The 22,112-nt window shown below is 43.9% G+C and overlaps 1 protein-coding gene across 1 annotated transcript; it reads right to left on the bottom strand.

Moving 5' to 3' along the window:
* Nucleotides 1-48: 48 nt before the first annotated feature.
* Nucleotides 49-21,798, bottom strand: gdap1l1 (ganglioside induced differentiation associated protein 1-like 1). The gene is made up of 6 exons (XM_055891636.1): nt 21,265-21,798; nt 9,123-9,315; nt 5,947-6,120; nt 4,971-5,065; nt 3,860-3,974; nt 49-3,405 (listed from the first exon to the last, which is right to left on the bottom strand). The coding sequence occupies exons 1-6, from the start codon at nt 21,445-21,447 to the stop codon at nt 3,062-3,064; spliced, it is 1,104 nt and encodes a 367-aa protein (XP_055747611.1). The 5' UTR covers nt 21,448-21,798; the 3' UTR covers nt 49-3,061.
* Nucleotides 21,799-22,112: the final 314 nt, after the last annotated feature.

Genomic DNA, 22,112 nt, shown 5'->3' with positions numbered 1-22,112 from the left:
ATGCATTACATTCAATCATGTTGAAATAACAATTCTGTAAACTGCAAGTTACGTTTTTAATTTTCAGAATTTATTTTTCCTTGACAACTGAATAAATTAAGGCTTATGAACAGACATCATCAAAAGCACTAAATAAATGCATATTTATAAATATAAAAATAAAAAATACTATTGTGAAATATAATGGCCACAAATAACAAATAGGATTACTCAACTTGTTGAATTCCTTGGCTCGAGAGTTATGTGAGCCATATGAAATAAACACATAATTTGCAGGAACTCAGTTTTAAGAGGCAGTGAATTATTGGTAACAATGGTGCTTGTTATAATGAAACCTAGAAAAACACTGCCAATGATAGGCTAGTTATGGGAATGGAATTTCTCAATTGGTCTCTGACATTACACCCAGTGTTAGTGTTAGTTTATGTATCCTTAGTTTATGTAAGTGTTAGTTTATGTATCTGTGAAAGTCCCAGGAAAAAACCCACAAAATAAGATGGATTGTAGACGCACTTGATTTTAACTACTGTATGGCTAATAATGAAAGCCAGTGTATTAGTTGAGTACTAGGCTAAATGTAAAATGTGTTAACTTGCTTACTTCCAGCAACAACAAAAAAGCTCAAACTTAAGATTTTCAAACCTGTGCCATTTTATGTTATTGTTGTTATACAGGCAGCTACTGGTGTCAAATGTTCTTTCCATTACATAGATCTCCAAAGCTCAACATGAAGAAAACGCCAGACAGTTATTCAGTTGTGAATGTTTTCTTCTCACCAACAAACACCCAATGTGATGAGATGAACTGTGACGTCTCAACTTCCTGTTTACAGATGAACTTGTAGGGATGGTTTCCCAGACAAACATTAAGCCTATCCCTGGACTAAAAAGTTATGTCAATGGAGATTCTCCGTTGAACATGCTATTTAGTCCAGGACTAGCTTTAATATGTGTTCAGAAACCGGTTCCAGGTGTGTCTTGACAAGTATTCAAAGTGAAACCTTTATGTGAATCCAAAATTACACCCTATTCCCTACATAGTGCACTACTTTTGATCAGAGCCTTATGATTACACCCTATTCCCTACATAGTGCACTACTTTTGATCAGAGCCTTGTGGCCCCTCGTCAAAAGTAGTGCACTACATAGGGAATAGGGTGCCATTTAGTACTTAAACATAGATATCCCACACAGCTGACACTGTTAATGAAACATTGGTCATTGCTTTTTCAGGCATGCAGTCTGTTAATAACCATACTCACGGTTACTCTGTACACTCAAAAATCTTGCCTTTTTCTAAAATTACAAGGAAGAAAAATATTCTTTGTCAAAGTCTGCTGCCTATGACTTCACAATGAGATTTAACTGAAGATCCAATGTTACTCTTGTCTTCTCCTTTAATGCTCTCCTGTCTACTCACTTCCCTCTGCCATTTTGAAAAGGAGGATGGGAGGAGGACATGAGGAAAGACTATTGAGAAAGAGCTATTTCAGTGGCAAACCAGAACTGGATCTTCCTGTCTTGTATGTTGTCTTGTTATGCATTGAATGTCAAGTTACTGTATGTTGTTTTATTTTTCTACCCAGACCTTATTTAAATTGAAATAAATCCTCGTAGTTGTACAATGTAAACCCCATTGACATTCAGCTGTGTACATGCTAGCACTCCTGAACAGAGGGGAACATTGTATAGGTCAGTTAGACTGCAAAATTCTGGGAACTTTCAATCAACTCCCTAGTTTTCCAGGAATCCTAGTTGGAGGATTCTGGATTTCCTGCTTATTCTCTCCTAATTCCGGGAATCCTGGAGAGAATAAGCAGGAAATCCGGAATCCTCCAACTAGGACTTCTGGAAAAACCAGGGAATGTATTGAAAGTTCCCAGAATTTTGCAACCCTAGTCACAGTTTTCTAAGAAGAGGTTTAGTTTAAATGGCTAGTCATACAAGTCATGAAAAAAAGCTTGGATTATTGAACTAAAACTGGTGCTGCTCAATGTTGCTAGGATCAAACCAACCATGTCAGCTATTTATGTGACTATTTAACTGAACAATGTATAATTTCATAGTCACTCTGTATGGACACTGTCAAAAGCCACTGAGTGATTCCTCGCTCAATATTGCGGACGGCTCAATTGACCCTTATAGTATTTCTCTATCAGACCCATCCTCTCTGACTTTAAAGTCAGAGATCACTTCATGATCAGCTCAAGCCTGTGGTGTGAGAAATGACAATCACATTTTATTAATGAATGAATTGATGGAGTGCATAAACTCTCATAGTGCTTTAAAGGGAGTGTCTGTATATGGCTGAGAGTGTCTGTATACAGTCCCAATTCACTCCTTACCCCTTTCCTTTGGCCAGATCCTTCAATGTTTGCATATCTGAAGGGTCTGGATTGGTATAAACAGTGGTGAAACTTACAAATCTGCAAACAAGAATTATGGTCAAGGGGGAAAAGGAAAGGGAGCAAATTGGGACTGACTGGACGTCTCACTATCTTCTCATCTGGCAGTTTCTGGCAGCACAGGAAGTATCAGAAGGATTTAATAAAATAAACCAATGGCCAACAGCGGCATAAAGGGCAATAGGTGAACGCCAAAACTGTGATGAAAAACGACTTAATAAAACTCTATAGTGACATGCAGGGTGTGGATGAGCCCCACTTTGGATATGGCGATGCAATGTCAAAACATTGTCTGTCTCTCTCATGTGTAGGGAATATGACCCTAATGATTGTTAAAAACATACAAATAAGTGTTCCGTTAATTAAAATAACGGGATAATGCATGCCTCTAAAGTGAGCTGATTAGAAAGTAATACTCTAGGTTGATAGAGATCTGATGAAGGGAGCCAGAAATTAAATAGATGAAGGCATTGGAATACCAGAAAAATGTGCTGTTAACAATTCCTTTGTGTATGGAATGTTCTTATCTTTGTTCACCTAGGTAAGTAATAGTGTTCCCTATATAGATTCATATTTTCCTCCTGTTGTAAAACATTACAGAAAAATTGAAACATCACACAAATACACAGACATTTAAGACATGGAGGGGGGGCGTTCACTACACATATTTCTTTTTTAGAAACCAATAGGCAAAGTAGCCCATCCCTCCCAGAGAGCCCATGAGGAAAGAGGCCCCGAAGAAAGATGGCGGCTTCTTTTTTACCATTCGGAATGCATTGGGTAGAACTGCTGACAGAAGGGTTGTGTGGATGTCGCCCAGAACTTTTCGGAAAGCGTAGCGTTTTTGCACCCGCTCGAAAAAGGACTGGAGGTTGGGTCGGCTGCCGTCCTCCCAGTATTTCTTTGAGAGTCCCAAGAACTTAAGCCTGTGCAACAAGGCTCCCAGGCAGACATCAGCTAATGTAAATTCAGGTCCACATAGCCACAACTCACACTTTTGACCTGCCAAAATAAAACATGCTACTGTAGCAGAGTGGTACAAAGTAGCATGGTCCAAGATCTGTTTGTGCTATCTTGCCAACTGCAACTCCTATGGTCATATACGACGGGACAAACAGATCTGGGATCAGGCTAGGAAGATAAAACAGAGTCGCCATGTCCAAATACCCATACTAAATAGTATGCGGAAAAAATGTAAATAGTAAGCCGAATGCGTAATCTAATGCATGATTGCGTTGACTCTCGCCATTCGTTCATTTTGGTGCAGCTTGTCAATTTATCTGATTATCAACTGTTGTCGGAAAAGAGGAGTGAATTCTACTAGATCAAATGGTTGAAATGAATGTGCAGTTTAGGTATGTCATGCGGTAGTATAGGTATTCGGACACGGCCACCATGTTTGATAATGTAATGTCTGAACTGAAGAACATAAACATCAGTAATAATCTGCACTCACCTTCATACTCGATTTTCCTCTTTTCCAACTCGGCCTCTACCTGATCTAGTACCATGGCCAACTCTCCAAGGATCTTCTTTAGGTACGTCACATTATCGTGGTCCAATATTTTTGCCTGTGAAAACAAGAACAAGCTCATGTCACATGTGTACAACCCATCAATATGTCTGTCTATGCAGTCTCGTATTGTCGCTATCCGCTCATAGGTGAAGACCACAGAAAACATTGGTGGACAACATCTGCCAAGAGACTGGTCTCAGAACAGAGCACCTACCAGCTGTCTTGAACAACAGACAGCTATGGCATGTCTTCGTCTGGGGTAAGCAAGCATCTATATGTCCCCTTGAAGTACAATAACAGAGTAAAATAAACCTATTTGTAACAGTGTAACTAATAACAATGGAAAATAAAGGTACCGACTATAGGGCCGAGCCAAGCCGTTAAAAGGAAATCTTTTTTTTTTTGCCAGCAGATTGGCCCTGGCAATGACAGCTATCCATGTTGATTCATTATGGGTCGATACAGAACTAGCACAGACCCTGACACAAGCAATTAGGGTCATTTTGAAATATCTATCCTACATCACACTGAAACATTGTAAATAACAACGATGTTGGAATTGCTCTGCTTAGTAATAACTTACTCAATAACTCATATTGCTTGATGTTTGTGTACAGTATGTGACACTATGAGTCGGACCATTATCAGGTCATCTTAACAATCTTGTGAGGCCATTTCATTTAATGAAATCCTAATATGCCTCTAACATAGAGAAACACATGCACAGATATAAATGGTATATAGGGCGACTGGAAAAGTCTATTGTTGCTATTGCATTATATCAATTATTTTTTCGCTCTTTTTACGCTTCTCGTGTGGTGTGGTGCCATGCTAACCCTAACCCTTCTCGTGCGGTGTGGTGCCATGCAAACCCTAACCCTTCTCGTGCGGTGTGGTGCCATGCAAACCCTAACCCTTCTCGTGCGGTGTGGTGCCATGCAAACCCTAACCCTTCTTGTGCAGTGTGGTGCCATGCTAACCCTAACCCTGTTTAGGGTCATGCTAACCCTAACCCTTCTTGTACAGTGTGGTGCCATGCTATCAGTCTCACCATGAGTTTCTTCTGCTTGGAGAGGTATGGCTCTGTCAGCGTGGGTTCCTCGTGGTCCAGCTTCATCAGCTCAGACGCAGCATTGGCTAAGTGTCCTGAGGACAGAGAGATAGAGACATTAATGACTCCTGGATGAAATACTGCTCTGAGGTAAGACACAATAGTCAGTGACTCTCGGAGGAAATAGTCATTTGAAACCTTTCTGTGGTCTAAAGTAGTACCAAAACAGAGAGTGGATGTTCAATAACAACAAATTATAACTAGTGTATACTTTCCTACATACAAGAATATATTGTGTTAGAAATACACAATTTACAAATACGCAGAGACCCCATAGACTATTCTGTTTTCCTGCTAAATCTTCATTTGCCAGCGACAACCAATTTCAAATGTGAGAGATAAATCAATAAAGTGTTGTTCATGAAAACACATGAATGACTGATTTAAAAATATTAACATCGGTGAACTTCCTCAAACAAATAAACAACAAATGAAGCATCAATATGATTTAACAGACAACACACTGGGCAGGGGGATCTCTGGTTAATTGATTCCACTGCAGGGTTTAGGCCAGACCAGCCTTTTTCTTGATTTACACAAACACGTCCATGAAGGAGCAATGCAGTGCCTGCAGACTCAATTACCTAATATCTCCTACAGGGAATTAATGACATTGCTTCCAAGAACTTTGCTGTGATAGGGATTTTAATTTTAAACAAGGTCAAATTGGACACCATGATTTGGTTGAGACACAACCTGTTAATCGGAAAATGTTGTGAGAATGCTGAGTAGTGCATTATTAATGGCAAATTGCAGATACTATCAATCAAATTTATATTAAATAATTATATTCAATATTATATTGAATGTTATTTACATGTGTGTTTTCATGTCCTGCATATTCTACAGCAATATTTCTCATGAATTGTGAATGGGGTGTTCCCACTGTCAAACACAGAATTCTGATTTGACTTACTACGTATTTCAGCGGTGGCGTACTTTGGGATCATGGAGTCTGTGGTGAGCTCTGGGTGCAGGATACAGCCGTGTGTGTAAGCATCCATGGGCAGGCCGTCCAGCAGCTTACGGTACTGCTGCACACACTCGTGGACAGGAGAGCCAGCATCGGGAATCAGCTGGGCCACCGTTTCTACAAGGACACCAGGGTCAAACAGACAGAGGTGTGTACAGCACTGTGACATAATTACACATATAGGAGCGTACAGCATTCTAACATATTAGGTCTGTAACATAAAGATACAGCACTGTATACCAACTTCAGCCTTTACTTTATGTGCAACAGTCCACTTAACATATCACAAAGGATAACAATGGTGCATTAGGGGTATTTTCCTGTGAATGGAGTACACTCAGCTACAAAACTGTTTCTGAGAATGGAATCCATAGGCCAATAGACAGAAATAGAAGCAAACATTCCACCATATTAACAGATAGCTCTGTGTTTTTACTTTAAGTTAGGACACCATAAAGGTAGGCTATGGGCTGGAGAAGGCTTACTGATGATGACTGATGATTTGGAGTGGGGACACAGGAAAGGCCCAGGGATATTCCAGTCTGTGCTGTTTCTCCGGTTGCATGGCTCTAGGGTGGAGGACGATGCCCGGGGCTGCACCTGGCGGAGGGCCAGACTACTGACTAATCAGTCAATCACTAACATGTTGACCTGGGCATGGGTGTGGCTGTACGTGCCCTGGCTCTGGAAATCTGCTGGTGCTCTCTTCTGCAGCGCTAAGCAGTACAGGGGTGTGAATATCAGAGCAGGCTCCTTAAATCAGTTCTTAGCACAAACAGGGGGCATGGCCTTGGCTTGGGTACACAATACTGCTGGACCGACATGGTGATGGTGCACAATGAAATGTCACACAGGAGAGAACCCAATGATCTCTGACTGTGTTACTGCTCAGTCACATTTACACTCTTAGAAAAAAGGTGTTCCAAAGGGTTCTTCGGCTGTCCCCATAGGAGGACCCTTTTTGGTTCCAGATATAACTATTTTAGGTTCCATGTAGAACCCTCTGTGGAAAGGTTTCTACATGGAACCCAAAAAGGGTTCTACTTGGTACCAGAAAGGGTTATTCAAAGGGTTCTCCAATGGGGACAACCAAATAACCCTTTTAGGTTCTAGATAGCACCTTTTTTTCTAAGAATGTATCAAGCAAATGGGCTACAGCTGACAAAATACCAAAACAAGATTCTCACTGAGAAAGCATAAGAAGAGCATACGGAGAGCTTAGCTATCATAAAAGACTATGTGATTTGGCAGTGGATTACACCTTGCTGGAGGTAGGATTTCACCTGAGTCCACTACACTATAGGGTAACTTGAGTTGCCTTGGCAGGAGATTCTGTCCACTATAATAGGATTTTCTCTGCTGCACCATCTGCACTTCCTAGGCAAGCTCCATCCCCTTTGGCAGGGTGCATTAGAAATTACACAGAGTTGAGAAAATATCTGTAAATCAAGCTGCTGAATGACAAAATATCCTCTTTAGAATGAGCATGAGGTCTGAGTCATGTTCATTAGGCAGAAAGCGTTTTCCAACGAAGTGAAACGGTGAGGTATACCACTGTGTGAACTTGTCAAATAAGCAAATGCTAAACGCTTTGCTAGACTGTACCCTGCTGAACACGAATTTGTTATTAAATTCGTTCATTAAAAATATCAACTGAAAATAATGGAGATGTCATAAAAATAGCTACATTTGTTTAAAGTAAATGGGCTTCAAAGTAGCAAACGTACATTAATGACAAGAGCTGGGTTAGGATATTGAGCAACCATTGAACAATAGCCTATCCGTTGCCTCTGAAATCTGAAATCATTGTACAGTAGTTGGCAGCTATAGCACCAAGCTTCTCTGTCATGGGGGGTGAGCATGCAGTATCTCCATCTGAACTGAGAAGTCGTCCTTCATCCATAGGCCATGTTCAATATCCCCTCCAGCCTTCCTGGGGTCATCCTTTCAGGTCATTACATACCGACCCACAATCACCAGCACCTAAAATGACCCATAGGACCATGATAGGACAAACGACATACATACTTGAATTACACTTCCCTGATGAAAAACAGCAACATTTTACCAATGTTTATAAACCTTAAAATAGCAACCTTAGGCTCAATAGAAACCTTAAAATATTCCTAATCTTTGCTATGCAGCCGCCAGCCAGTCACTAACTTCATGGACGATCATTGATCCTTGAGCTGCAATGAACCATATAATTGGCCAGTTAGATGTATCTCTGACATGTTCATAACTGCACCTAATATGAAAAAATGGTTGATAGAGATCAGTATTCTTAAAATGTGCATACTGTTTCCTATGCAGTCCATCACTGACTAACATCATCAACAAAAGAGATCAAGTTAGTCTGAAAAGCAATACTTCTCCCAAAGTAACCGTGAAGACGGTATACTGTTTTACTATGCAGTCACTCACTAAACATCATGGACACCGGAATAGATGAGTAGTCTGAAAAGCAATACCCCCTCCCAAAGTTAGTCTCTATTTACTCAATGATCTGGTTGTAATAGCAAACTTAAAAATACATTAAAAAAACTATGAAAACAGATCAATAGTAATGTTAAAAGCAATACCTCCCCCAAATTCAGTCTCTAAGTAGTCAATAACCTGGTAGAGACCGTTTACAGTCACTAATAAAGATACGAGTAGTCTGAAAAGCAATACCTCCCCCAAAGTAGACTTGGCCAGGGTTCTACATGGAACCCAAAAGAGCTCTACCTGGAACCAAAAGGTTTCTACCTGGAACCAAAAAGGATTATTCAAAGGGTTCTCCTATGAGGACAGCCAAATAACCCTTTTAGGTTGTAGATAGCACCTTTTTTTTTTTTTTTACAAGAGTATACTCTATTATCTGATTGTATACTGTATGCTATTCAGTCACTACTGTAACATCATGGATGACAAGAGATGAGTAGTCTGAAAGGCAATACCTCTCCTAAATTAACCTTAAAAAGAGCATGTGCAGTCACTCGCATCAGATCACACTGCAGTCACTAACATCAGATCACACTGCAGTCACTCGCATCAGATCACACTGCAGTCACTCGCATCAGATCACACTGCAGTCACTATCATAATGGAAAGAAATCAAGTAGTCTAAAAGGCAATACCTCCCCCAAAGTTAGCCTCTAGGTACTCTATGATTTGGTTGTAGTCTGAGACGATGGTATCTCCGTGGATGAAAACAGGCACCTCCTCCCCCAGGTTGAGCCTCATAAACCAAGGCTCATTGTGCTCGGCTATAGGGAGACTCACATCCCTCTCTTCACACAGCAGACCCTTCTCATTGATCACCAGACGCACCTAGAGGAAGATTAACACAGAGAAACACGGCGAACAGAGACACAAGTTACATCTTTGTCTCATAGCTTGACTCTTGTTTGTATGTGTTTTTGTGTTTTAGTACAATCAGTACTCTAATGGTCTATGTTATTACAATTGTATAACACATAAATGTGCTTGGCAAGTTACTCTGGTAGAGAAACTCATTCAGGTCTACAAAGGTTAATATTCAAAAGCAAATTGTAATTTGCTTTTCGTAATTTGGCTTATTGCTGCTACTTGTAGTCTACAATGTTTTGTTGAAGAACAATTAAAAAAGAAAACAATGATATCTCTATTTCTAACCAACTGCACACCTTAGAGCAGGGAACCCTGCTCTACCTACACAAGTACAGGCATAAAACAGGCCATTAAAAGGCCTTAGAAGAAGTAACAGTCATGCATCATTGCCAGACATAGGCCCTACATCTTTTGTTTTCCTATCCCCAGGCAAAATAATGTTTTGTTGAGCTCAATATGAAACAAAAATGGCTTCTGTGAGGCAGACAATATCCATTTACAGTGTCTATTTAAAGCCATGGAGATGCATGGAGGGTTATTTGTAGAAATAAGATGAATGAATGTACAGTCAGCGCTTGACTTTGGCAGGAGCTCACCGGAACTGAGTACCGGCAGCTCAAATTTTCTACAGTTTGAGTTCCTGTTCCTCTCATAGAATATTAGCTCAAAAGTATTGTGGAGCTCCTGCACCTAAATGTAAACAGTACCGGCACTCATCAATTTCAGTCCAAGTCAAGCACTGTGTACAGTAGATCACACTATGGAGGTGAGGGGGCCATGGAGTGAGAAACATTGGACTTTTGTTGTAAACTTGTAACAAAACATCACAAAGTGTGAGTGCACCGACTGAGTAAACAGTTAGTGTAGGAATTGTTACCACTCCCGTCTAGTACAGGATAACCTTGCGCAAGACAGAACAGGAAGACCTTGTAGCTCGCTCAATTTACTGTATAATTATTATTTTTCCAAGAATACTGCAACAATTCCCATCACTGATTACGTATGTATTAGCATGAAACCTCAACTTTAACAGTGACTGGAGTAGATGACTATAGAGAAGGATTAGGAGATACAATCAACCAGACCAAGTGATTCAATAATGACAAATATTTCTCAATCATATTTATCTCTTAATCAATGACATAATCTCTGGTTGCAGCAATTGTATCAATATAATTGCTAACCAGACAATTAATGACACCCTAACATTAACTCGTCATTATAAACTGACATGGATCCACTGACAACCTCTGACATCTGAGCTGGAACCACCAGAGCCACAGATACTTATAGAGATCTCTATATCTTACTCAGAGAACTTCTGACACCCGAGTTGGACTCACTGTCATCTGAGTTGCTGACTGACAACTGAGTGTTGACTACTGTATAGATCTAGCAGTAGAGACCTACAGGCTCTGAGTTATACTATCGTGACGAAAATGTAAATCTCCAACCTGCTGCAGCAGTTTAGAATGACAGTGGAGTATTGATCTTCAATGGCTTCCAAATATGCGGTTACATTAAGTTATCAAACTCCCGCTACAGTCATTCCTCTTGTGTGCACCAATCCATAATTTACTGTATGACAGATGGATCAGTGATCAAAGGAACTACTATATGAGATAACTATTCAGAAGTAGTTTAGATATCTTGATGCATTTCTAAAGACAGCAAGAAAAACAGGTTTGTACAGGGTAGTGCAATGACACAGCCATTTTCTGTCTGTCTCAGCTATATTTGCAGCATATTGGACATCCGCCTTAGTCCTCCTTAGATAAAGAATCCATATGGATGATGTGAATTGTGCAGGGACATACGCTACATGACCAAAACTATGTGGACACCTGCTCATCGAACATCTCATTACAAAATCATTGGCATTAATATGGAGTTGGTCCCCCCCCTTTGCTGCTGTAACAGCCTCCAATCTTCTGGGAAGGCTTTCCACTAGATGTTGGAACATTGCTGCAGGGACTTGCTTCCGTTCAGCCACAAGAGCATTAGTGAGGTAGGGCACAGATGTTGGGCGATTAGGCCTGGCTTGCAGTTGGCGTTCCAATTCATCCTCAAAGTGTTTGATGGGGTTGAGATCAGGGCTCTGTGCAGGCCAGTCAAGTTCTTCCACATTGATCTCGACAAACCATTTCTGTATGGACCTCACTTTCTGCAAGGTCGCATTGTCATGCTGAAAGAGGAAAGGGCCTTCCCCAAACTTTTGCCACAAAGTTGGAAGCACAGAATTGTCTAGAATGTCATTATATGCTGTAGCGTTAAGATTTCCCTTCACTGGAACTAAGGGGCCTAGCCTGAACCATGAAAAACAGCCCTAGCTCATTATTCCTCCTCCACAACCACTTTACAGTTGGCACTAGCGTTCTCCTGGCATCCGCCAAACCCAGATTCGACCGTTGGACTGCCAGATGGTGAAGTGTGATTCATCACTCCAGAGAAAGCATTTCCACTACTCCAGAGTCCAATGGTAGTGAGCTTTACACCACTCCAGCCGACTCTTGAAGCAGCATTCCCCAAGAGAGGATAGCTTTCACTTCAGCAGTAATAAATTCATGAACTTCTTTGAGGCAAAGATCATGATCATTAGAAAGCAAATTACGGACTCCTCTTTAAATCTGCGTATTCCTCCAAAGCTCAGTTGTCCTGAGTCTGCACAGCTCTGTCAGGACCTAGGATCAAGGGAGACACTCAGGTGTTTTAGTACTATATCTCTTGACGCAATGATGAAAATAATCATGGCCTCTAAACCTTCAAGCTGCATACTGGACCCTATTCCAACTAAACTACTGAAAGAACTGCTTCCTGTGCTTGGCGCTCCTATGTTGAACATAATAAATGGCTCTCTATCCACCGAATGTGTACCAAACTCACTAAAAGTGGCAGTAATAAAGCCTCTCTTGAAAAAGCCAAACATTGACCCAGAAAATATTAAAAACTATCGGCCTATATCGAATCTTCCATTCCTCTCAAAAAAAAAATGAAAAAGCTGTTGCACATCAACTCACTGCCTTCCTGAAGACAATGTATACGAAATGCTTCAGTCTTGTTTTAGACCCCATCATAGCACTGAGACTGCACTTGTGAAGGTGGTAAATTACCTTTTAATGGCGTCAGACCGAGGCTCTGCATCTGTCCTCGTGCTCCTGGACCTTAGTGCTGCTTTTGATACCATCGATCACCACATTCTTTTGGAGAGATTGGAAACCCAAATTGGTCTACACGGACAAGTTCTGGCCTGGTTTAGATCTTATCTGTCGGAAAGATATCAGTTTGTCTCTGTGAATGGTTTGTCCTCTGACAAATCAACTGTACATTTCGGTGTTCCTCAAGGTTCCGTTTTAGGACCACTATTGTTTTCACTATATATTTTACCTCTTGGGGATGTCATTCGAAAACATAATGTTAACTGTCACTGCTATGCGGATGACACACAGCTGTACATTTCAATGAAACATGGTGATGCCCCAAATTGCCCTCGCTAGAAGCCTGTGTTTCAGACATAAGGAAGTGGATGGCTGCAAACGTTCTACTTTTAAACTCGGACAACACAGAGATGCTTGTTCTAGGTCCCAAGAAACACAGAGATCTTCTGTTGAATCTGACAATTAATCTTGATGGTGGTACTGTCGTCTCAAATAAAACTGTGAAGGACCTCGGCGTTACTCTGGACCCTGATCTCTCTTTTGACGAACATATCAAGACTGTTTCAACGACAGCTTTTTTCCATCTACGTAACATTGCAAAAATCTGAAACTTTCTGGTCAAAAATGTATGCTTTTGTTACTTCCAGGTTAGACTACTTTATCCGGCTACCCGGATAAAGCACTAAATAAACTGCAGTTCGTGCTAAATACGGCTGCTAGAATGCTGACTAGAACCAAAACATTTGATCATATTACTCCAGTGCTAGCCTCCCTACACTGGCTTCCTGTTAAGGCAAGGGCTGATTTCAAGGTTTTACTGCTAACTTACAAAGCATTACATGGGCTTGCTCCTACCTATCTTTCCGATTTGGTCCTGCCTTACATACCTACACGTACGCTACGGTCACAAGACGCAGGCCTCCTAATTGTCCCTTGAATTTCTAAGCAAACAGCTGGAAGCAGGGCTTTCTCCTATAGAGCTCCATTTTTATGGAATGGTCTGCCTACCCATGTGAGAGACGCAGACTCGGTCTCAACCTTTAAGTCTGAAAACTCATCTCTTCAGTAGGTCATATGATTGAGTGTAATCTGGTCCAGGAGTGTGAAGGTGAACGGAAAGGCACTGGAGCAACGAACCGCCCTTGCTGTCTCTGCCTGGCCGGTCCCCTTTCTCCACTGGGATTCTCTGCCTCTAACCCTATTACAGGGGCTGAGTCACTGGCTTACTGGTGCTCTTCCATGCCGGCCCTAGGAGGGGTGCGTCACTTGAGTGTGTTGAGTCACTGACGTGGTCTTCCTGTCTGGGTTGCCCCCCCCCCCCCCCCTTGGGTTGTGCCGTGGCGGAGATCTTTGTGGGCTATACTTGGCCTTGTCTCAGGATTGTAAGTTGGTGGTTGAAGGTATCCCTCTAGTGGTGTGGGGGCTGTGCTTTGGCCAAGTGGGTGGGGTTATATCCTGCCTGTTTGGCCCTGTCCAGGGGTATCATCAAATGGGGCCACAGTGTCTCCTGACCCCTCCTGTCTCAGCCACCAGTATTTATGCTGCAGTAGTTTATGTGTCGGGGGGCTAGGGTCAGTCTGTTATATCTGGAGTATTTCTCCTGTCTTATCCGGTGTCCTGTGTGAATTTAAGTATGCTCTCTCTAATTCTCTCTTTCTTTCTTTCTCTCGGAGGGCCAGAACCTTAGGACCATGCCTCAGGACTACCTGCATGATGACTCCTTGCTGTCCCCAGTCCACCTGGCCGTGCTGCTGCTCCAGTTTCAACTGTTCTGCCTGCGGCTATGGAACACTGACCTGTTCACCGGACGTGCTACCTGTCCCAGACCTGCTGTTTTCAACTCTCTAGAGACAGCAGGAGCGGTAGAGATATGCTCAATGATCGGCTATGAAAAGCCAACTGACATTTACTCCTGAAGTGCTGACTTGTTGCACCCTCGACAACTACTGTGCTTATTATTATTTGACCATGCTGGTCATTTATGAACATTTGAACATCTTGGCCATGTTCTGTTATAATCTCCACCTGGCATAGCCAGAAGAGGACTGGCCACCCCTCATAGCCTGGTTCCTCTCTAGGTTTCTTCCTAGGTTTTGGCCTTTCTAGGGAGTTTTTCCTAGCCACCGTGCTTCTACACCTGCATTGCTTGCTGTTTGGGGATTTAGGCTGGGTTTCTGTACAGCACTTTGATATATCAGCTGATGTTAGAAGGGCTATATAAATAAATTTGATTTGATTTGGCATTGTGCATGGTGATCTTAGGCTTGTGTGCAGCTGCTCGGCCATGGAAACCTATTTCATAAAGCTCCCGACGAACAGTTAATGTGCTGACGTTGCTTCCAGATGCAGTTTGGAACTCGTAGTGAGTGTTGCAACCAAGGACAGGCGATTTTTACGCACTACGTAAAAATTCCCATTCTGTGAGTTTGTGTGGCCTACCACTTCGCGGCTGAGCCGTTGTTGTGCCTAGACGTTTCCACTTCACAATAACAGCACTTACAGTTGACTGGGACAGCTCTAGCACGGCAGACATTTCCATGTAGAACCATCTGTGGAAAGGGTTTTACCTGGAAGTAAAAAGGGTTCTACCTGGAACCAAAAAGGGTTCTCCTATGGGGACAGCCGAAGAACCCTTTTTGAACCCTTTTTCTAAGATTGTAAGTATGAAATATACTCTATTTGCCTGTCTACAGGCCACATATACAGCTGCTGAGAGGACAGAGTAACCAGGGGATCCTAACATTCCTTGTTCATTATCTCAACATGAATGCCCCATAACTATCATTAAACCAACCTCAATGAGAAGACGGTAGACTTTGGCTAATATCAAATCAAATGTTATTTGTCACATACACATGGTTAGCAGATGTTAATACGAGTGTAGCGAAATGCTTGTCCTTCTAGTTCCGACAATCCAGTAATAACCAACGAGTAATCTAACCGAACAATTTCACAACAATTACCTTATACACACAAGTGTAAAGGGATGAAGAATATGTACATAAAAATATATGAATGAGTGATGGCACAGAACGGCATAGGCAAGATACAGTAGATGGTATAGAGTACAGTATATACATATGAGATGAGTAATGTAGGGTATGTAAACATTATATTAAGTGGCATTGTTTAAAGTGGCTAGTGATACATTTTTTACATCAATTTTTCCATTATTGTAGTGGCTGGAGTTGAGTCAGTATGTTGGCAGCAACCACTCAATGTTAGTGGTGGCTGTTTAACAGTCTGATGGCCTTGAAATAGAAGCTGTTTTTCAGTCTCTCGGTCCCTGCTTTGATGCACCTGTACTGACCTCGCCTTCTGGATGATAGCGGGGTGAACAGGCAGTGGCTCGGGTGGTTGTTGTCCTTGATGATCTTTATGGCCTTCCTGTGACATCGGGTGGTATAGGTGTCCTGGAGGGCAGGTAGTTTGCCCCCGGTGATGCGTTGTGCAGACCTCACTACCCTCTGGAGAGCCTTACGGTTGTGGGTGGAGCAGTTGCCGTACCAGGTGGTGATAAAGCCCGACAGGATGCTCTCGATTGTGCATCTGTAAAAGTTTGTGAGTGCTTTTGGTGACAAGCCAAATTTCTTCAGCCTCCTGAGGTTGAAGAGGCGCTGCTGCGCCTTCTTCACCACGCTGTCTGTGTGGGTGGACCAATTCAATTTGTCCGTGATGTGTACACCAAGGAACTTAAAACTTTCTACCCTCTCCACTACTGTCCCGTCGATGTGGATAGGGGGGTGCTCCCTCTGCTGTACAATGGTGTTAAATGCTGAGCTGTAGTCGATGAACAGCATTCTCACATAGGTATTCCTCTTGTCCAGATGGGTGTAACGGTCGTCATAGTCGTTCTCAGACGAGGAGGAGCATGGATCGGACCAACACGCAGAGTGGGTAGTGCTCATGATAATTTATTAAATCGAAACGGAACACTAACATGAAACAAAATGAAACAACCGACAACAGTCCCGTGTGGCACGAATACAAACACGGAAACAAACACCCACAACACACACGTGAAACCCAGGCTGCCTAAGTATGATTCTCAATCAGGGACAACGATTGACAGCTGCCTCTGATTGAGAATCATACCCGGCCGAACACAAACATCCCAACATAGAAAATCACACATAGACAAACCCACCCAACTCACGCCCTGACCAACTAAATAAATACAAGACAAAAGAAAACAGGTCAGGAACGTGACATAACCCCCCCCTTAAGGTGCGAACTCCGGGCGCACCAGCATAAACTCTAGGGGAGGGTCTGGGTGGGCGTCTGTCCACGGTGGCGGCGCTGGTCGTGGTCCCCACCCCACCATAGTCAAACCCCGCTTCCGTGGCCTCTTTCCAATGGCCACCCTCCATATAAACCTCATTGGATTAAGGGGCAGCTCCGGACTGAGGGGCAGCTCCGGACTGAGGGGCAGCTCCGGACTGAGGGGCAGCCCCGGACTGAGGGGCAGCACCGGACTGAGGGGCAGCACTGGACTGAGGGGCGGATCCTGGCTGGCTGGCTCTGGCGGATCCTGGCTGGCTGGCTCTGGCAGATCCTGGCTGGCTGGCTCTGGCGGATCCTGGCTGGCTGGCGGCCCTGGCGGATCCTGGCTGGACAGCTCTGGCTGGTCCTGGCTGGACGGCTCTGGCTGGTCCTGGCTGGACGGCTCTGGCTGGTCCTGGCTGGACGGCTCTGGCGGATCCTGTCTGGCTGGACGGCTCTGGCGGCTCCTGTCTGGCGGAAGGCTCTAGCGGCTCCTGTCTGGCGGAAGGCTCTAGCGGGCTCCTGTCTGGCGGAAGGCTCTAGCGGCTCCTGTCTGGCAGACGGCTCTGAAGGCTCAGGACAGACGGGCGGCTTTGAAGGCTCAGGACAGACGGGCGGCTTTGAAGGCTCAGTACAGACGGGCGGCTTTGAAGGCTCAGTACAGACGGGCGGCTTTGAAGACTCAGTACAGACGGGCAGCTCTGACGGCTCGGGACAGACGGTCAGCGCTGGGCAGGCAGGCAGCTCAGACAGCGCTGGGCAGGCAGGCAGCTCAGACAGCGCTGGGCAGGCAGGCAGCTCAGACAGCGCTGGGCAGGCAGACAGCTCAGACAGCGCTGGGCAGGCAGACAGTTCAGACAGCGCTGGGCAGGCAGACAGTTCAGACAGCGCTGGGCAGGCAGGCAGCTCAGACACTGGCTGCGCTGGAGAGGAGGAAGGCTCTGACAGCGCTGGACAGGTGGGAGCAAGTGGAGAGAGAAGACGGAGAGACAGCCTGGTGCGGGGGGCTGCCACCGGAGGACTGTTACGTGGAGGTGGCACCGGAAAAACCGGACCGTCAAGGAGGGCACGCGCTCTTGAGCACCGAGCCTGCCCAACCTTACCAGGTTGAATGGTCCCCGTAGCCCTGCCAGTGCGGCGAGGTGGAAAAACCCGCACTGGGCTATGCTGGCAAACCGGGGACACCATTTGTAAGGCTGGTGCCATGTACGCCGGCCCGAGGAGACGCACTGGAGGCCAGATGCGTTGGGCCGTCTTCATGACACCCGGCTCGATGCCCAACCTAGCCCGACCAGTGTGGCAAGGTGGAATAGCCCGCACTGGACTAAGCACGCGTACTGGGGACACCGTGCGCTTTACCGCATAACACAGTGTCTGACCAGTACGACGCCCTCTCACTCCACGGTAAGCACGGGGAGTTGGCTCAGGTATCCTACCCGGCTTTGCCACACTCTGCGTGGATGAGGAGGAGCATGGATCGGACCAACACGCAGAGTGGGTAGTGCTCATGATAACTTATTAAATCGAAACTGAACACTAACATGAAACAAAATGAAACAACCGACAACAGTCCCGTGTGGCACGAATACAAACACGGAAACAAACACCCACAACACACACGTGAAACCCAGGCTGCCTAAGTATGATTCTCAATCAGGGACAACGATTGACAGCTGCCTCTGATTGAGAATCATACCCGGCCGAACACAAACATCCCAACATAGAAAGTCACACATAGACAAACCCACCCAACTCACGCCCTGACCAACTAAATAAATACAAGACAAAAGAAAACAGGTCAGGAACGTGACAATGGGTTAGGGCAGTGTGCAGTGTGGTTGTGATTGCGTCGTCTGTGGACCTATTGGGGCGGTAAGCAAATTGGAGCGGGTCTAGGGTATCAGGTAGGGTGGAGGTGATATGGTCCTTGACTAGTCTCTCAAAGCACTTCATGATGACGGAAGTGAATGCTACGGGGCGGTAGTCGTTTAGCTCAGTTACCTTAGCTTTCTTGGGAACAGGAACAATGGTGGCCCTCTTGAAGCATGTGGGAACAGCAGACTGGGATAAGGGTTGATTGAATATGTCCGTAAACAAACCAGCCAGCTGGTCTGTGCATGCTCGGCTGGGGATGCCGTCTGGGCTTGCAGCCTTGCGAGGGTTAACACGTTTAAGTGTTTTACTCACGTCGGCTGCAGTGAAGGAGAGTCCGCAGGTTTTGGTAGCGGGCCGTGTCAGTGGCACTGTATTGTCCTCAAAGCGAGCAAAGAAGTTGTTTAGTCTGTCTGGGAGCAAGACATCCTGGTCCGCGACGGGCTGGTTTTCTTTTTGTAATTCGTGATTGACTGTAGACCCTGCCACATACCTCTTGTGTCTGAGCCGTTGAATTGTGACTCTACTTTGTTTCTATACTGACGCTTAGCTCGTTTGATTGCCTTGCAGAGGGAATAGCTACACTGTTTGTATTCGGTCATGTTTCCGATTGTGGTAGCACAATCGATATGCTGATAGAATTTAGGGAGTCTTGTTTTCAGATTAGCTTGGTTAAAATCCCCAGCTACAATGAATGCAGCCTCAGGATATGTGGTTTCCAGTTTACATAGAGTCAAATAAAGTTCATTCAGGGCCATCGATGTGTCTGCTTTGGGGGGAATATATGCGGCTGTGATTATAATCGAAGAGAATTCTCTTGGTAGATGATGCGGCCGACATTTGATTGTGAGGAATTCTAAGTCAGGTGAACAGAAGGACTTGAGTTCCTGTATGTTGTTATGATCACACCACGTCTCGTTAATCATAAGGCATACACCCCCGCCTCTCTTCTTACCAGAAAGATGCTTGTTTCTGTCGGCGCGATGCGTGAAGAAACCAGCTGGCTGTACCGACTCCGATAGCGTGTCTCGAGTGAGCCATGTTTCCGTGAAGCAAAGAACGTTACAGTCTCTTATGTCTCTCTGGAATGCTACCCTTGCTCGGATTTCCTCAACCTTGTTGTCAAGAGACTGGACTTGGCGAGTAGTATGCTCGGGAGCGGTGCGCGATGTGCCCGTCTATGGAGCCTGACCAGAAGACCACTTCGCATTGTTTAACTTAAATGAATGCAGCATCTCTAATGCCTGTATTGAGTGGAACGACGACAATGAGCCTCATGTTTTACTAGTACTGTTGAGTGACAACAGGCAGATCAGCAGTAGCTTCCAGAGAGGCTCGTAGCCAATATCCTAATGGTTGACAGACTAAATCACACATCTTTGCCACATGGGGAGTGGAGCAAAGCTAGCTGAGCACAGTCCAAACAGCTGTGAGAGTGGATGTCTCATCAGGTGCAGAGCAACACTGGCCCATGTCTGCATTGCATGATATTTCACAATGATTAGTAACTTACCATATCATGTCATATTGGTGCTAGGTGTCAATCCTGGTTTCACTATAATTGTATGTCGGGAAAGGTAAAAAATTCTGTCTCTACATTCAAAATGCGTAATATAGATTTGGTCTACATCTTTCATTGCCAATTTACATGTCCTTCAGGGCTGGAAATGTAAGCATTATGCCCGAGTATCGAAACATACTGTAGGCCTGCCTATCTATTACATATACTGTACATTGAAAAGCACATGCAAAGAGGATAGAATAATATCAAAATGAGGTGGACATGATTTTTCACAGAAAATGTTAGATGAGGCAATAATCTCAGACTTTGTCATCCGCCTGTTGGTTAAATTGACAGTTAACTCCTAATCTGGAAAGCTGTTGATAATAATGAAAGGAGATTGAAGCTCTGTTATAATACAACATCTCTAACAGAGGCCCCACGGCTGTACGGGTTTAAGTGGCACTAACTCAAAACGCTGAGATCTCAAGGCATTGATTGAGCTATGGTGGTCTGCAGACAACATGAATAAGATCACGCTCTACACATCTGAAGGGAAAGATCTCTGATTCATAAAGACTCATGTGGGGTTCTACATACCATTTGAATAAAAATGGCCAAGTATATTGATATATTTCAGAATAACTTACAAGCGCTGCCCTGAGAGAAAGCCACAAGGAGGGTTGAAATGTTGCCTTTCCTTTGTTTTTCACAGAAGTACCTAATTTTACATAAATTATTTAGATTTGTCACGTCGGACCACATATGCGGTGTAGACTGATTTCTCATCGATGAGGGAAAAACTGTCAAAACAGACGTCCTGTTAGAATTAGACACCATCTTCTTCTCGCTGAATCATCCATTGTTATATAATATTGATCACCCATCCAGCTATAGCCTATCTCGTATAAACCAATGTCAATGAAAATGTCCACACATGCTGCAGACGTTTCATAACGTCTCATATTGGAAATATTGCCAGAATTAAATAATTTCTAACACAGACCTATAACATTATATTTCAAATAATTCTTATCGAATAACACATTTACCTCCTATAGCAGATATGACATGTAAGAGAGACACCCCCATTTCGTTTTCATGATGTCTGTGTGTTACCTTTTGAGAGATGAAAGACTGCGTCCAGTGATACAAAACAAGCTTGTCTTTAGAGAAATTTGGTTTCGACTCGATAGCTGGCTCTTCGCTTTTCTCTCCGTCTGTCATTTCACCGTCTTCATCCAAGGCTGAGATGGGCCACCAGCTACAGTTGGTGGGGGTAACATTGTTGGAAGACGCCATGACAGAGGGGTTTGTGCGTATGAGAGAGAACCAAGGGAGGGGGAGATGGAGGAGGGAGGGAGGGACAGAGAGGAAAGGAAAGAGAGCGAAAGCGCAAAGGATGTCAGCACCACGAACTGAGCATCATCAATTCAACGCGATGTGGTATAATCAGTTTCGGACAGCGCCCGGTTCTGAAATCTAGATCTCTTTCGATAAAGGTAGCTTGCAAAAATGGTACCGCGTAATCCACAGAACGCTAACCCTTAATAACTCAAATATGTAAATACGTTTACGATTAAATCAATGTGTAGACTATCACACACGCACAAACATGCGCGGTGGAACCCCTTGCTAGTGATGGGAGGAGGGTGCATTTGACAAGAAGGTCAAAGTGCTCTCTATTAGAACAGGGTGTCGGAGAGCAGTTAATTAAAGACCTTAATTAAAGAAAATATTTTTGAAACAATAAATAATAGTTTCCAACATTGATAGTTGCATTAAAACTCACCCAAATGAAAATGTGTTTAGGTGGAAATAAGATACAGCCCAATCCCGCGAATGATAGCCCAAAAATCTCCATTGAATTCCTTGCAGTTCATGTGTTAATTCCACATACAAACCCCCCAGAATGAATGCACATGTATAAAGCAATTTTTATGTTTTTTTGTGTTTTTGAACCGCAA

Source organism: Salvelinus fontinalis, chromosome 31 (genome assembly GCF_029448725.1).
Source record: "Salvelinus fontinalis isolate EN_2023a chromosome 31, ASM2944872v1, whole genome shotgun sequence".
In the NCBI taxonomy this organism is placed as follows: Eukaryota; Metazoa; Chordata; class Actinopteri; order Salmoniformes; family Salmonidae; genus Salvelinus; species Salvelinus fontinalis.
Note: the sequence above shows the minus strand (reverse complement) of the source record. Positions and strands in the feature narration are given on the sequence as shown.

What these genes read in the sequence shown, in the direction of transcription:
- gdap1l1 (XM_055891636.1), bottom strand. Translation starts at nt 21,447, where the DNA reads ATGGCGTCTTCCAACAATGTTACCCCCACCAACTGTAGCTGGTGGCCC. An exon ending in AGAGGCTAACTTTGGGGGAG is followed by an intron (nt 6,121 to 9,122) that starts GTATTGCCTTTT and finishes GTGTCCTTGTAG; the next exon opens with AAACGGTGGCCCAGCTGATT. An exon ending in CGCCACCGCTGAAATACGTA is followed by an intron (nt 5,066 to 5,946) that starts GTAAGTCAAATC and finishes CTCTGTCCTCAG; the next exon opens with GACACTTAGCCAATGCTGCG.